Genomic DNA, 16856 nt, shown 5'->3' with positions numbered 1-16856 from the left:
CCTGTGACCCTCTACCCATAGGCTATTTGGAAGCCCTTGGGGAGGACTGACAGGGAGGTCCCATGAGGCGAATCCTTCCTGTCGGAGGAAACACTCGAAGGGAAGAGGACCCTTGCCTCGGTGGTGGACGGCGCTGCTGGAGACCTTCACGGATCCTTCGAACACGTGTAGATCCTCTCAGGGACACGGAGGTAAAATGTCTTTATACAGTCCATAAATCCAGTCCCTAATTAGTCCTGAGAGGTTTCCCAAGTACTCAGTGGAGACTCCGTAGATTAGGCCAGTATAGATAGTCCCTAGGCCATAAGTCCACACACCCTGGAACTTCTCACAGGACCCGAAGACGAACAAGGAGGAGAGAAGAACGACAAAGAGAGAAACCTGAGCCCTTGATCGGAGTAGGCTTTTAAAGCACTTAAGGCGGGAAAACCAGATGAGGGCACTGTGCAGCGTTTGGCTGTCTGCCAAAGACGGTTAGGGCAGAGTGCAAAGGTATTAGGGAGGAGTGCAGAGGTATTTTAGGAGGGAAAATGCGGGCAGGACACTAAGGCGGGAAATCCTTGAACAAGAACCCAAAGATTACATTTTGTTTTACCAAACTCCATTTTGAATTTATACACGCCATGGTAAAAAGACCATCTCCTCCATACCCGGCCTCCCAATGCAGCCAACAGCCGCTTGTGGGGAGCAGGGACACCTAGCTGGGGCACCTGCTAGGAAGAGCAGGAGGGTGTCAGGGGGGTCATGGCTCCAGGCTGGAATGGGGCCAGAATGAGGGTTTCAGGGGGAGAGGAGGAGGCTAAGATGGGGTGGGGAAGAGGGTGGGCTTGTGGGCTTTAGAGTGGGGCTGGAGTGGGGTTGGAGTGTTTGGAAGGGGACTCTGGGGTGGTGAGGCTGTGGGGTTTGGCATGTGAGAGGGGGCCTCAGGTCTGGGCAAGAAGTTAGGGTGCAGGGAGGGCATTTTGGTGAGGGGGTGTATGTGTCCTAGCTGGGACAGCAGGGCTGGGGCATGAGAGGTGGTTCAGTGTTTGAGCTCTAGGTGACTCTGACTGTTGCAGGTCATTGGGGCTCAGTGGCACTGACCTGAAGTAGCCCCTTAAATAGCAGCCCTGCTGGTGTTGCTTCAGTATTTCACAGGGACAACAGAAGTTGCATGAGGTTGTGGCATCCCTGAATCCTTTCCTCCACTCAGCTTCGGCCTCAGCCCTCATGCCTATCCCCTAGAGCCAATGTCCTGCTCCTGGCCCTGGCTATTGGGGAATAGTTCGGGACTGGTGTAAAAGTGCTGTTAAGCTAAAAACTTGTGACAGGGGCTGCACTTAGACATCCACAGGCAGGGACACAGGTGTCGAATCCATGGGTGCTTCGGACCTAGAACACCCATGTGGAAAAAACAGCAGAGTGATGCTTACCACTCACTAACAACTCTCCTTCCCCTCCCCCCAATCACACATGGCAGCTGGTGGCCCTGCCAATGAACTCCTTCCCCTCCCTCCCAGCATCTCCCACGCACCAGAGAGCAGTTGTTCCGTGGCATGCAGGAGGAACAGGGAGGAGGGGGGTGGGAAGAAACAGGGACTCAGAATGGGCAAGGGATGAAGAGGAGGAGCCTGGGGCAGGGCAGGGCTGGGCAGAGGCCAGGCAGAGGCGGGTGACTGGGAGAAGGGGTGGAGTCAGAGGGAGAAGGGATGGAGTCAGAGGGAGGGACTTGAGGCAGAGCAGGAGGTGAGTACCCCCGGTAAAAGTTGGAAGCCAGCACCTGTGGGCCAGAACACACCAAACATAGTTACATGAATGATCTCCCAGTCACTCCTGAATCATCAATTCCAGGGCCTTGGTCAGTTCTCTGCAGTGCTACAGCCCAGGACTATACAGTCTTACACTGCTTAAGGCAAGTTCATTAAGTAGCTTGCCACGCCCTCAAGATGAAATGGACACAGAGTAGCCTTTGTAAACTGAGCTGAGTTTTCCCAAGCCACTTTAATCAAATCAGTTTCAGGTAAAATAATAAATCAGGTTCATTAATAAATAAATAATAAATCCGGTTCATTAACTACAGAAAGTTAGATTGTACGTGATTATACATGATGGGCATAAAGATCGGAGATTGCATTAAGAAATGAAACAAACACATTTTACATGCTACATTTTTACTCTAAGCAAGTGATGAAGCAAACAATGTCTCACCCTCAGAGATGGTACATGCAGGTTACAGTTTCTCAATACTCAGGCTGAGACTATCATCCAGTCAGAGACAGAGACAGAGACAGAAAGAGAGAGAGTGTCTGTATGTGTGTGTGTCTCTGTCTGTCTGCATAGAGACCATGTGCTGCTGTCACTGTTTCTCTTATATTTTCTTCCAGCTTGCTGCAAAGTTCTTTGCTGTGATGCAGTTTAGTCTGCTCCCATGGGATATGTGTCCTCTCCCAGCAGGCTCTACAATAGTGGAGGGGTAGGGGATTTAATGCAGGGGTGGGGAATTCTTTTTGGGTCAAGGGACACTCACCCACAGAAAAGCCAGTCCGAAGCCACATGTAAGTGAGAAACAAACAAACAAAAAAGACCAAAGAAAGAAAGAAAGATACCTCACTCACGCAACTCAGGGTACCAGGGTTCCCTTCACACTCCACCGTCATTAGGGGGCACGATAGCTCATGGCTTCCCCTCAGGATCAAATTAACTCTGAGAGCCTGAGGGTAAGTAGATTGTGGGTCCCCCCTAGACTCTGGGGTGGGGACGAAAATGGGTTTCAGTGTGTGGTAGAGTGCTGCCAGGGAACAGGGTGAGAGAGTGAGGATGAGGGTGCAGGGTCTGGACAGAAGGTAGGGTGCAGGAGCAGGCTGGGATTTGGGGTCTGGGAGAGAGTGAGGGAGAGTTCAGGAGTGGGCTGGTGATGGAGCATCTGGGTAGGAGGGGGTGCAAGAGTAGGGTTAGGGTGGGATACAGGAGGCAAAAGGGGGATGGGCGTGCCTACCAAGCTCAGCTGCAGGGGGGCACTGGTGGTGCCGCGCTGGCAGGCATCACTCCCACTACTTCCATTAGCCAGGATTCACAGTCAATGGGAGTTAAGGGGACTGGAGCCTGCAAGGCAGCTCAGGGGACATGTTGCAGCACAGAGCTGCTTTTTCTCTCTTCCAGGCAGAGTCCATGGGCCGGATGCAATCGGTGGCACCCTTGCCCCAGCCTGCGAGCTGCAGGTTCCCCACTCTTGCTTTAATGCCATCTGCCTACTGATGGCTATGCCTTTGTTGTTACTGAAAGGCTGATTGTAGGTGTTCCCAACCTCACAACATGGTTCAGTAACATGTATATCATTATGTTATTCTCTATATCAGGGGTGGGCAATAATTTTTTGCAAGTGGCCACTTCTGAAATTTTTGAGGTAGCTTCGGGCTGCACTGGAAGGGGCAGGGCCTCGAACAGAAGGGGCAGGACCAGGATACTTCCGGGCTTCCCCACTCACAGACCATGATTGGTCTGGGGGTGGGAGAGCGCTTTGGCCCCCTCTCCCCCAGATTTCCCCTAGGCACCCATGCCTCTGGCAATGTAAGAAGACTTCCTGCATTTCCCCGCCCCCAGGCCCATCAGAGCCTGGGGACAGGGGAGCATGGGAAGTCTCCTCCCACCCTTCCCGGGCACCCTTTGAGGGTGGGGGCAGGGCAGAGGAAACTTGGGGAGGAGGAGCATGTGAAGGGCTTGGGGAGGAGGAGCATGTGAAGGGCTTGGGGAGGAGGAGCATGTGAAGTCTCCTCCCACCCTGCCAGGAGCCCACAGTGGTTCTAAGGGCCACATTTTCCTGGCAGGGTGGAGGAAACTTTGTATGCTTCCCCCTGCCCCCAGGCCCTAATTGGCTTGGGGATGGGGGAGAGTCAGGGCCTTCCCAGGCCGGATCAACCCGCTTGGTGGGCCAGCTCCAGCCCTTGGAGGCCCTTTTGCCCACCCCTGCTCTATATAATGCCTTCAGAACTTCATATATAATGATTGTACATACAGTCCAACAGGTTATTATTGTTCAACAGATCAAGACTGATACAGAACCACGACATATTTTGTACAAAACGTGTCATAATTATATGACCACAGTGAATATGGGGGATCCCAGGATGCTACTGTGAGATAGTGTCACTGATTTGATGTGAAACAAAATCTTTTTCAACACTTTTGCATTGCCAGTGAACCAAAAATATCCATTTTTTTTCAGCCAGCTCTATTAGGTGCTCTTTATCTGGCCGAGTTTTGGAATTGAAACTGTAAAATCATCTCGAATCATGGTTTAATTTCACTTTTACAATCTTCATGTGAAACAAAAATGAAGTACTCTTTGAAATTAACCATATTTGTAGGCCTATTTCACCATCTCAAAAATGTGTTTCAGTATCAGTGCTGGTTATTGTGTAATAATGGTACAGCAATTACACAATATTTCATTAATGAGACTAAACATACCACAACTTCTTCACCAATACATTTTATTCCTTGCTAGAGATGTTCTATAGAGAATCATTCATTCTTGCCTGGATTACAAAGTTGCATCAACATGAATTGCAATGAAAGGATCCTCAGCATGGTTACTAATCTGGAAGTTAGCCCTGCCATCACCAGCTACCTCCACGTGTAATCCTGTACAGTGGTCGTCTTCCTTTTGACCAGAAATAACATCACAGTAAGTGCCATTGGGAAGACCAGTTTGCAAGTTTACATTCAAGTACCTATGAAAAACAGATGGAAATGGAGTAAGTTTAATTTGAACTCTATTTCTTTTTTGTTATAAAGCTTCATGTTTGACCTGCCTGGTGGCTTTGGGGACAGTGTTCAGCACCACAAAACCTGATGCTTGGGGTTTACTGAGTACTCTTGGGTTTGCTCTTTCACTCCCTGATGCAGCAGAGTCTGGGTGTGTTAGAGAGGGACAAACATCAGCCTACAATAAATACTTAGGCCATTGTATATGTTGTCTATATGGCCTCAAAGGGCCCATGCAGCCCTGCTAGACATAAAGAAAGAAGGTTCCAATTTGAAATGCCAGCAGGCCTTGCATGTGTAGGAATGAGTAAGCAAAGGCTACTCCATCTATTCCCATTCCCAAAGGCTTCATATATTTATAATTCAGTATAGAGGCTGGCGAAAATAAATTATTCAGACTCATTTTTCATTTGACCTGGACATTTAAAGAATTAGCTTTTGACTATCTGTAGAATGATCCCACTTTCGAAAGGGCAAAAATTAATTAAAATTGAAGCCCCATTTCATCTGGGATAGACATGAGGACAAATGTTAATCTCCTGAAGTATCTTTCAGACAGACAGTCTCTCACGCATGCAGTTCTATCTGACAGCTGCTGTTCCTTTTGTGTGAAGAGGAGACTATCCACAGGGTAATTTACACATGAAAGACTCAATTCTATTCTACTTGCTTTCACCTTTTACTCCAGGCTCGACCTCTATTCTCCACAGTCCAGTAACATCCAGGGTCTGGCATCCCCGTGGATGCTCCTTGGTTGGAGCGCTTGCCGTGCTCAGACCCTCTTCCCCCACCCTTCCAGAGCTTCTGGAGCACCACAAATAGCTCATCTGGAGTGCTTAAAATCAGGGAGGGAGCGGTAAGAGCAGAGATAGGGGATGCTTGGGGGAAGATACAGGGTGGCTCCGGAGCCCTGCGGGGACCAGGAATGAAACCCCATTGCCAGCAGCAGGACCAGCATTGACCAAGCTGGAACTGGGGTGAGGAGTGCTTAGGGGAGGAGGCAGGGTGGGTGCAGAGCCCAGGGATTGGGGGCTAGGAGCACAGCCTGATGGCCGTGGGACTCAGTGAGCTCCTTCAGGGCTGCGCTCCAGGGGCTCCACAGACATCCTGACTCTTATACCAAGCATCTTCTCAGTGCCTGCTCTGCCAATGCTGGTCCCTCTGCTGCTGCCAGAGTGGAGCCCTGCAGCTGGCAGCAGCAGAGGGGCTGGCACTGACCTTCCCTCATCCAGCAAGTTCCCTGGTTTTTGGCCAGTCAGGTCCCAAGGGTTTTGGAACAGGAAGGGATAACCAGTACTATAAATATGCCCTGTATCATGTGGGCATAATGTCCATGGACAGTCAATGGGGACTGCCAATACACATCAGAAGACAGAATTAGACTCCAGAGAGAAAGACAAGAGAAAAAGCATGAAGACAGATGTGCAGTTATCTGCAGGGACAGGGAGTAACATTGTTTCTGAAGCTTTTCACCTCACCCTCTTACCAGTTGTCATTATTAAAGATGATGAAACCTCTATTACCACGCCCAAAAGCCACTTGGTTGCTGTCATTGTCCCACCAGTTTGTGAAAGGCTGGTCATCAACCACATTACGGAAGATAACCATGTTCCTGAAAATACAACCAATAGACATGCCTTTAATTAAAATATCCCCACATCAGGGGAAGAATACATTGGAAATTGCCATATGCAATGTCCTACTTTATTTGACGCCATCTGTGTTCACAGATCCAGTCGTTGCCACAAGTAGTGTCCGGATTAATTGTAACAGGTTTAATTGATCCATCCTCATAGCTTGGTGGTCCCACCCAATCATTAATGTCCTTGTTATTAAAAACAAAGTTATACAGATTAATCATTCTATCTGCGGAGAGGGCTCAATGGAGCACACAAGCTGACATAGAGTTAATAGCCTAATGGCTTACAGACTTATTCTCGTTGACCATAAACCTACCTTTCCATTCTGAAAAAATCTTGGCCAACGATAACTTGACATTACACGTGTCAATCCATAAGGATGTGCAAGCATAAAACCAAGTGCCATTTTGTACAATCTGTAAACCAAAGAGTAATGATATACATGAAAATAACATTGACTTGGGGGAGAGTAGTGAGGGGAGAAGAAGGGAGGAAGGAAGGGAACTCTGTTGGCTGTATAAAGCTACCTGGAATCCCAGAAGGTTAGAACAGAAGCTCCCCCAGCACCATGTCCCCTCTGGGTATCATGATTATCCACAAAGACAAGAGCTCTGTCAGAGGGCATGAAACCCCAGCCTTCTCCCCAGTTCCTAGTCAAACAATCAAATACATTGGAATTAGTATTTCAAATATTGCAGGAATCTAACGATTAATTCAAATAATAGCGATATTACTTTAAATAGGCCATCTTTTCTCCATTCCATTTGCGGAGTACTGTACCCAGTTTGGCACCGTATTTGAATTCAGTCACTCGGCCATTTCCAAAATATTCACTGCTCTTGATTGGCTCTTCACCCAAGTCAATTACCTAGTTCAAATAAGAAAAGCCCTTATTATAGTCCAATCAGCTGGATAAAACATGAAATCATAGCCCTATATGCAGCCACCCTGCCTCTTATACCAAATACCTTCTCAGTCCCTGCTCTGTGAATGCCAGCCCCACCAGATGCTTTTGGGGAAGAAAAACACAAACAAACAGTTGAACATATTAGAGCAGAAATAAGTTGGGTTACTTGCTAAATCCCATTTATTGCTTCCTAAAGCATCCCAAATTCAGGTGCATTTTAAAAGCATTTAAAAACCTCTTGTCCCTGGCTCCATCCCCCAGTACATCATGACCACGAAGAGATTAGTAATGAACTACATGACCCAGTTCCAATCAAACTGACAATAAAAAGAATCAAATGACTTTAAAGGGTCATTGCTGAGAGATTCAGGTCCAAAATATTAATTCACATTTAAAAGTTTAAATTGGGAAAGATTGTCTTATAGTTTAAAAACAGTCATTTACATATAAAAGTCATGTAACAATATTGCAGAGATTTGGGGGGAAATCTTACAAAGTAATTTACCTTTTTAGGGCATGCTTTTTATACTTTCTTTTTTGGTGCTGAAGCTACAAAATAAAATTCAGAGCTCTCTGACATATTTGTAATGATTGTGGCAATGATGAAGTTGGGGTGGAGGCACAAAAAGGAAGCAAAACAAAAGAAAATGCATGAAAGAATTATGTACACGTTTTAAAGTTTTTCACTGAAAATGTCAACTAGACTTGCAAACGTAAAGTAGCAAAATTGGAAACTGGGGGCTGGTGTGTGAAGTACTAAAGGCTAGAATCCACAAGAACTAAAACTTTTGAGGCCTGATTCTCCATTATTTTTAGCTTTGCGTGATCAGTTAGGGTATGTCTACACTACCACCCTAGTTCGAACTAGGGTGGTCAATGTAGGTAACCAGAGTTGCAAATGAAACCCGGGATTTGAATTTCCCGGGCTTCATTTGCATATTGCCAGGCGCCGCCATTTTTAAATGTCCGCTAGTTCGGACTCCGTGCCCGCGGCTACACACGACACGGACTAGGTAGTTCGGATTAGGCTTCCGAACTACAGGTACACTTCGTTACCCTAAGACAGCTACAATATGTATGCATGTGTAATACCAAGAATAAAATCCTGACCACTAGAAGTCAATGGGAGTGTTGACATTGAAGGCAATGAACCAGGAGTTTACCTCAGGTATTTAGACATTATTGGATTGCAAACAAAAGGATTCATTTGGGCCCGTACAAATTAGAAACATGAACATTTTGACATTAGATATTTTTGCTTTAATTTGTAGATAATTCAATCAAGATGCTTAGCACTCTGGTCCTCATCCAACAAAACACTAACACACATGCAGGATCAAGTACATACATTATTTGCATGAAATAACCTTTTTCTCTGCAGAGCAGGCCTGGGCAAAATATGGCCTGCAGGCTGGATCCAGCCTGCCAGGCTACTGGATCCGGCCCATGGAGGCAGTGGGAAGCCCGAGGCAGGTGATGGGCTTCCTTTCTGTTTCAAAACTGGAGGGGAGGGGGGAAGTTTCAGGAGCCTTCCTGACCCCAGCACAATCCCATTGGCTAGTTTCTGGCCAGAATCCAACAAATGGGAGCTGCTTGTTTGAATAACAGGCAGCCAAGAAGAACCACTCCCCCTCTCCTTGGCTCAGTTATTCACAGAAGCACATGGCTAGGCAAGCAGACAGGCTGGCTGACTAGGAAAGGTTTTAAGCTCTGCAAGCCTTGGCTCTGCAGGCAGGTAGACTGGTTTGGCTGCTGGCTGGTAGAGTCTCTTGGCCACAGCCTGCCTCTGGAACCCCAACCCCTCCCTGCCCCAACCCTCTGTCCCCCCCACTCAACACACCCAAAACCTCTTTCCCCCTCTTGCAATCATACCTACTGTCTGATCTGGCACCCCAATCTCCTGCCCCAGATCACAATCCCCTCCTACCCTAGGTCACATCCTAAACTCCTGCACTCCAGTCCCCTGCTAAACTCCCTCCCAGATGTCAGTCTCCCTCCTGCTCCCCTCTGCACCCAACCTCCTTCCCAGACCCTGCACTTCCTCCATTAATATCATGGAAGTGTGTGGCTCTTGATTACTTTCCAAAATCTTGGAGTGACACCCCGTTCTCCCCCCGTTAAAAATTATTGCCCACTCCTGCTGTAGAGGGAAACTAAGAAAACTAGATTACCTCCTGGTAAATGAAAGGTCTTGATCCTTCGGCAAACCACTGTTCAGTTAGATTTTTCAGTTTGTCTAAAATTGCTGTCATGTCCCCAGGCCACATGTGCTTGGAAGCATCAATTCTGAAGCCTGCCACGCCGATATCAATAAGATTGTTCATGTATTCCGCAATTTTTGAGCGCACATAGTCCTTCTCCAGGGCGAGATCGAGAAGACTGACAAGTTGACAGTCACGGACCTGTTTAAAAAATTAGCTGGGACATTGATTTAAGACAATTTTCATCCCAGGTGGTAAATGAAGTATCCTGGACACAGTTCCTGCAAAGCCATTGTTGGGAAAAAAAAAAAAAACAACCAACCCGGCACAGAATAAGAGGAATTTCGTAGGGAAGCCCCAGAAATTTTTTCCATGGTACACACTGTCAGTCCCTATGGAGCCATGGTGCCAGTACCTTTCCCATGCCATGCTGCTGGTGCCAGGACCTTGTCTGTGTCATGAGCAGCCCCTGTCTTTCAGCCTAGCTTACTCAGGTGCTATGTCACTACCCATTCCTGAGAAGGAACACAGGCTGCTGTAAGTGGGATGAGGAAGGGTAGGCCCCAGTGTAGGAGCTAGCCCTATGACACCAGCAAAGAGGATTAGTGATGGGTCATTAGTGTAATGCATTCAGGTTTGGTCCCATAGCCCTGCCGTCATGACACAGGGAGCATGGGGCCAAATGTGAGTAGCACTGTGATGAGGGTGCACCAGTTTGCAATATCACTCAATTTTGGTCCCTCTACAGCAGGGACACATGTGTGGCCAGTGGACCAGCCAGCCCTCCTCATTGTTGTCACTACCAATGGTACACAATGTGCATAACATACATATGGCTGCAAGCGACATTGGGATTACATAGTCTATATAGATTATACTAATATAGGGCCTGATCCTCTACTACCATGTATAGTTGTTTAGATTAGGACAAAGACTGATTGCATTTTACACCCAGTCTGGCTCAGTATAAGTTATTTAGGAAGAAGCCAGCTAAGAATGAGGGCTATTATTTCCACCAATAATAACTGAAATGTGTTTAATATTTGATGTTTCCATGTCTATAAAGCTTGAACTTTTTTAATCCCAATGTGGACAGTCATTAAAAAATTATCTGACCTTTCCTATAATTTCCCACAATTCTGAGACTTTAAAATGAATAAAAATATTAAGAAGTACTTAAAATGCACAATTTTTGCAACAGTGAAGACTTAAATGGATACAAATTATAAAAGGGCTAAATAAACAATATTATACAAAATAAAAATCTATTTCTGCCAAGCTTACTCATGTGATTTTAATACAATTAGAAGAAGTAATCTGGTTTAATATGCATTTTTTTACTTCAGTTCTAATATTCAGACAAAAATATTTCTCTTCAAGATCAACTACATGCCACTTTACTCTTAGCTTGAGTGTATGTGAGATTTTATTAGAGCTGAATTCATAATGCAAATGTTTGCCACAGATTTCATTTCACAATTTTAAACAAATTCACATCGACTGTGGTCACGACCATTTTGCTAACATGAATTTTTAATTAAATAGTATTTTTAAAGCAGTATTTTAAAATATTATCATACAAAAAATAGTTTCCTATGGCAAACCTAATATATTTCAGAGAGGCGACTTGTAATCAAATGTTTTATCTCTGCATTACAGTGAAGATGTATAATATGAAACTTTTGCACCTTTCATCCTAAAGGATGCCCAGTTGCTTAATGATTTTTACAATTTCCCTCTCTTTTCCTTCCCTTCCTCCAGCCCTCAAGACAGGGACAAAAGGAGAGAAAAAGAGAGGGAGAGAGAGATAGGAATCCTTTCATGTACCATTGAAAAAGGGTGAAAGATGCTGTTTAGCAATGCACAGCATTACTACCTAACTATTCAGGGCAAGGGGTGAAGAATATTGCTTTCAAATGAAGCCGCCCTGGGAATTAAAGCAAGGAGACCGCATAATGGGATTTGGTGAATACAGCTGACCTTAGACCCTGCACTGGGAAAAGAAGCAATCAAATACCTACTAATCAGAAGAGGTCAAAAGCTCAGTTGTGTGGCTCACCCATAACAAGCACAAGGAAATGTGCTATCTACTGAATCACAGATTTTGTATCACTCTGGGATTTCCATCTGTATTTCTAGATCAGCCTGGGTAGTGGGTGTCAATGGCAGGGGTATGGCCCCACCTATGCTTCACCTCCAGGCCAGGCCCCACTTCTGTGTGCTTTTCACAGAGTTCTGCACTGACTGAGGCTGGCTAGCTGACCTCCCACAGGGACTCTGGTGCTGGGGCTGTGCTGCCAGTCCAGTGCTTGGTGCTCTGGGGCTTGCTTCCTGGTGCACCAGGGATGGGGGCCCTGTTGCCACACTGCCTAGCGTCTCAGAGCACTGGGTCTGGGAACTCTGTGGCTGCACTCAGGGGTGGATATAGGGCAGGGCGAGTGGGGTGGCTGCCCCGGGCCCCACGCTTCAAGAAGCCCCGCGCATGCGCCGTGTCAAAGGGGGGGGCCTGCAAAATTGTGCTGCCTTGGGCCCCGCAAAATCCTTATCTGCCCCTGGCTGCACTGCCCGGAGCCCCAGAACTGGGGGTGTTGTGGCCATATCATTCAGAGCACTAAGGCTGGGGCCTCACCCCATGGCCACTCTGCAGGAAGGCCAGAGGCTATAGTGGTGATGTTCTGGGTTCCTGGGAAGAATCAGGCAGGGCCTCACACAGAAGTGAAGGAGGAAGAATGGCTAGTCTCCCCCAGTGGGCAGGCCAGTGGGTAGCCAGGCTGATCAGACTCAGTCCTGATTAGCTTTTAAGAAGTAACAATATCCTTTGAAATGACCAGCATGGCCTTCATTTAGCAAGGTACTTAAACACATTCCTAACTTTAATTGTAAGAACTTAAAAAACAAAGAATAGTCTTGCAGCACCTTACAAAAAATGTATATGGTATCATGAGCCTTCATGGGCACAACCCACTTCAGATTTAATTGCAAGAGTTATTCCACTGATTTGATAGATCAACATGCTTAAAGATCCTTGCTGAACTGTAGCCTATTGGTTATATAATTCTCACCACTCCTAGTAGCTAATTAATGCAGAGACTATGTGTGAAATATTGCTAAAGCTGGGCAAGAATTTGCTATGGAACATGTTTTTCAAGCAAAAAAAAAAGTTTTACCAAATTTGTTTGGATGGGGTGGATTCGTGGAGAGAAATTCCTAAAATTTCAAAACTTAATTTCGACTTTAAAAAAAAATCAGTATTTTGGTTTGAAACTACTTTTAGTTTCAAAATGTCCCTTAAATCTATTTTTTTAAGTTTAAAAGCTTAACATAGAAATTATTTTATATTATTTTTAAATTGCCTATGAACTGAGAAATCGGTTATTCACCAATCCCTAAGTTTTTCCTAATCTGAGGTATTATATGTGACAGCAAAGCCCACTAAAGAAGAGGATGTGAGTAAGAACTGAAAGGGAAAATATATTTTACAATTGTTTACCTGAGTCACATCATGGTAATTTTCAATGCCTCCACTTCCAGTTTTACATTTACCATCATTAAAGTCCCACGCTGAGTATGGCACAGCAGGAAAATCTCTGGTCCCTGAATTGAAATAGCTTCCACAAGTAGAACTATTACCAGAGCCAGCACCAGATCCACACATGTGATTGATTACAGCATCCACATAAACATGAACCTAGAGAGCAGTGTTTACATTTCAGTTTAATGAAGCTAGTACCTGTGTGCCATTAAATGAATAACACTTATTCTCTCATTCCCTTTTGACTCCCCATTTTTTTCTAGAGCTTTTTCATGTGACCAAAGAGATAAGAGTATTTTTTCTAAGTATCCAGAAGTTAGGTCGCCAACCAATCATCCGCACCACCTTTGGAACACCAGACTGCTTGGGAAAAAAAAAACCTGTATCATCTTTCTTTTTAACTCTCACCTCCCCATATCTTCACTCCTAAGTGACCTGATTTTGAGTGCTAATGATCATATGCCATCAGTAATGCAGCAGTCAAGAGCATATGAAGTAAAATGTTAAATGTATGCATCTATCTTAAGTTCCTCTATCGCCAAATAATAGTTACTCTGATTTTTGCTAATTGAAAGTTTTGCAATTATACTCAATTTTAAAAATTGGCACCTGCTGGAAAGCAAATATTTCTCCTGATTACAAACTTAAAAAAAAAACAACAACATAGACCCCAACAACCCAAACCCAATTTTTGCTGGGATTTTCTTTAACAATACTTTCTTGTGTTGAGCTATTGCTACATGATGCAGCTTTTGGTTGACATAGTCCTCCATTGTGAACAAGTGAAACATGTCCTGTGCTATGGCAAGTTATCTCCTTGGCTTTAATAAAGAATATAAACTTTTTCATTGGAACTAGGATAGAGGGCTACCTGAAATCTCTTTCATCTCCCCACACTGTTTATACAAGAGGAATTTCAAAGTCTCTTACTCCAACATTGTTGCATCTGGTCACCATGTCTTTAAATTCATGCTCATATCCAGATCGTGTACATAGATTGTAGCTGATTGGCTGGTATCGTTCCCACCAGGGCCTCCATGGGTTAGTAATTATAATATTTTCATTTGGAGGAGATATCTGTGAACAAAATGATGTCATTTGAAAATAAAATCATCATTACTTATGTACGAGTTCAAAGTTATAAAGACAGAGGGTCTGAGGCCGGGTGAACATTCCATCTAATCTTTTTCATCTATGTGTGGATTTTTTCTATCTATATGAGGAATGAATTTTGTGTACATCAAGGCCTGTATGAATGTGCACCACCTGTAGAAACAAAAAGCCTTGCTGTAGACCTTTGCTAATTAGCTGAGTGGCATATGAATTTCTCCTGAGCAGCTGCACAAACGCCCAGGTTACAGGGAACACTGGCCCTGACTCTCTGCAGCAAGTAGCTGGCTATACCAGAACCCAGTTCAGGGAGATACTCAACACTATTATCTCCCTTTGAAATCAATAAGAGATGAAGCACCTCAGCATCTCAGAGGTAGTCCTTACAGACAGAAACTCGCTGGAAGATCAGGCTCCTGAGATAACTTATATGTAAGTGTGTAATGAAGCTAGCATATGAAATAGACATAGCTTCATGCAGCATGTTGAGAAATGGTATGTATCAAATTGTACTTCAGACCCATACTCAGGGGCTATGTGAAGGACGCAAACATTCCCACAGTCCTTCATGGTGTGCCATGGTGCTGATTCCTGCTGACCTAGGGAAGGCAGGTAGGGTTGCCAGGTGTCTTGTTTTGAACCGGACAGTCCAGTATTTGAGCTTTCTCTTTGAGAAACAAATTGAGAAAATATAAATGTCTGGTATTTTCTAAATAAGATGCAATGTAGATTGTATGTAATGTCAAGTGTGCCCAGTATTTTTGTTGAAATCATCTAGCAACCCTAAAGGCAGGGGCTGTGCACTGCCCCAGCCTCCTTCCCCTGTGCGCTGGCCAGCCAGGGAAGGCTGGGGCTGATTCCCCCTTTCTCACCCATGAGTAAGGCCAGACCCCAAAGGGATGGGGGCAGCCACCAGCCCCTCCCAAAGCTCACTCCCCTCCCCACCAAAATTCCTGCATATGGGCTAGGAATTGTCACTTTAACAGGCTGAGCTGCATTTTAGACCCCTTTTAGGCCTTCTTGATACCTCTCTGGCAACAAGTTTTATGGCCCTCATCCCTCTCCCCGTGGAACCACACAATCCTACAACTCCTAGAATGAGGCTCTGGGCTGCAGGCCCCGTTTACCAACAGAGATATGACAGGCTCAACTGTATTTGTCAGCGGGCCTGCCAGCCCTTTTTATCTAAGAGCCTATGACCACATGTTGATTAAAGGCACTACAAAACAGTTTCTTCAAAATTAAGTATTATGTATTCACCCAACGATACACAATACTCTGAGAAGAGAGTTAAAAAGTGAGGGGCCTGTATACATGTTCATGTGTCTTACCTCAACTTTATTCAAGTTTCATAGAGTCCAACCCCCCCATAATCCCAGGAAGGGAGAGGCAGACAGCATATTTTCATCTTATCTTTGTCAAAGTTAGCTCCAGCCAAAGCTGCTTATTCATCTCTCCCCCACCCCCTTTTCCTATGCGGGAAGGGGGAGTGTCAGTCTTTGCCATAGTGTTCCTTTGATCCCAGGGTCAGGAAAAATAAATGTACTAGCTCAACGCGAGTCAGACAGGTGGGTACTTCCCAATTAAATCTCACTCCATTGTTTCCCTAAGGAACCTTGGTAGCTCTGTGGAAACCTTTATCTCTATCATTTCTTCTTTGTTCTCCTAAACATTCTCCTTCAATTAAATTTGGTGTACTCAAAATATCAGGCTCATAAACTGTAGTGCATATTAATAAAAAATACAGGTATCTCCCTTATTTCCACATTAATTCATAAAGATTCAAGTGTTATTTTGCATTTAGAGGAATTAATATTTTAATTACACCCTTTGGAGTGACTAAATAAATGTACACCATCACGATGGACTGGTCTCATTTTTACTGTTTTAGCATTTAGCATGTCCATTACCAATTTCTATTTAGTTTGAACTTGGTTTCTGTCCTATGTGACTTGGATTTTTACTTTGGTAAATAAAATATGCTGGTTATTAAGCAATTTCACTATATATTAACATTAGAGGCTACATACCTGAACTCCACCAAATCCATTGGGTGCTAAATACCGTTCACATTCAAGAGCAATGTCAGCCCAACACCATTCAAATAAGTGGACAATAGACGTCCTCCCAGGTTTTGTATTTGGGTTGTACTGGGCCCAGCAAAATGAAATGACAGCTAGCAGAAGAAAGGCCTTCATGGTTCTTTTAATAATAGCTTGTGTTCTTCTCCCTGGATTTTTATACTCATGCAAGAGGGTAAAGTACATGGTACAAATTACAGATTTGGAAAGGCCAACTATTTTTAGCATGCATTTTGTTTATCTTGCTGTTGTTTTGACTGTTTCAGAATTGCTTATCAGATGAAGCTATACCACAATCTCTCATGATAACTTCAATAATGTAACAAGTTAAGGTTCAGTCCTCAACTACACAAAGATGTTGTGCTGGTATATAACTGTATTGATTGCTAGAGTGAGCTTTTTACAGCTATATTTATGCTGATACTATCCCTACTATGGACACAGAGTGACCTTATAGTGTAGCTTTTAACTATACTTATGTTTGTATTTAGATAAAGACTTCAGTGTTTTGGTTTTGGGGTTAATTCTGTCAACAAATTCAATAGTTCAAAGGACTGTGATGTGTGTGTATGGGGGTACAAATACTTACTGTCAAAACCAGACGAACACAGCATCAGAGTAAGTAACTAAAGTCTAAGGTTT

General features: G+C 44.6%; 1 protein-coding gene across 1 annotated transcript; it reads right to left on the bottom strand.

The window, feature by feature from the left end:
- Window positions 1–1965: 1965 nt before the first annotated feature.
- LOC102460423 (pancreatic alpha-amylase) lies at window positions 1966–16372 on the bottom strand. Its single transcript, XM_006119797.5, has 10 exons — window positions 16164–16372; window positions 13954–14100; window positions 12982–13179; window positions 9462–9692; window positions 7118–7251; window positions 6911–7033; window positions 6700–6799; window positions 6447–6568; window positions 6230–6355; window positions 1966–4709 (listed from the first exon to the last, which is right to left on the bottom strand). The coding sequence occupies exons 1-10, from the start codon at window positions 16329–16331 to the stop codon at window positions 4520–4522; spliced, it is 1539 nt and encodes a 512-aa protein (XP_006119859.2). The 5' UTR covers window positions 16332–16372; the 3' UTR covers window positions 1966–4519.
- Between the last annotated feature and the right edge of the window lie 484 nt (window positions 16373–16856).

This window comes from Pelodiscus sinensis, chromosome 9 (genome assembly GCF_052426305.1).
Source record: "Pelodiscus sinensis isolate ZL-2025 chromosome 9, ASM5242630v1, whole genome shotgun sequence".
Taxonomy (NCBI): domain Eukaryota; kingdom Metazoa; phylum Chordata; order Testudines; family Trionychidae; genus Pelodiscus; species Pelodiscus sinensis.
The sequence above is the reverse complement of the archived record's forward strand: the minus strand, read 5'-3'. Positions and strand labels throughout refer to the sequence as shown.

Bases quoted from the DNA above. Each gene is read 5' to 3' on its own strand.
- LOC102460423 (XM_006119797.5), bottom strand. From the start codon at position 16,331: ATGAAGGCCTTTCTTCTGCTAGCTGTCATTTCATTTTGCTGGGCCCAG. The intron at 14,101-16,163 runs GTATGTAGCCTC...TTTTGTTCACAG, and splicing joins ATGGATTTGGTGGAGTTCAG to ATATCTCCTCCAAATGAAAA. The intron at 9,693-12,981 runs GTAAACAATTGT...TTTTTTAAACAG, and splicing joins ATTACCATGATGTGACTCAG to GTCCGTGACTGTCAACTTGT.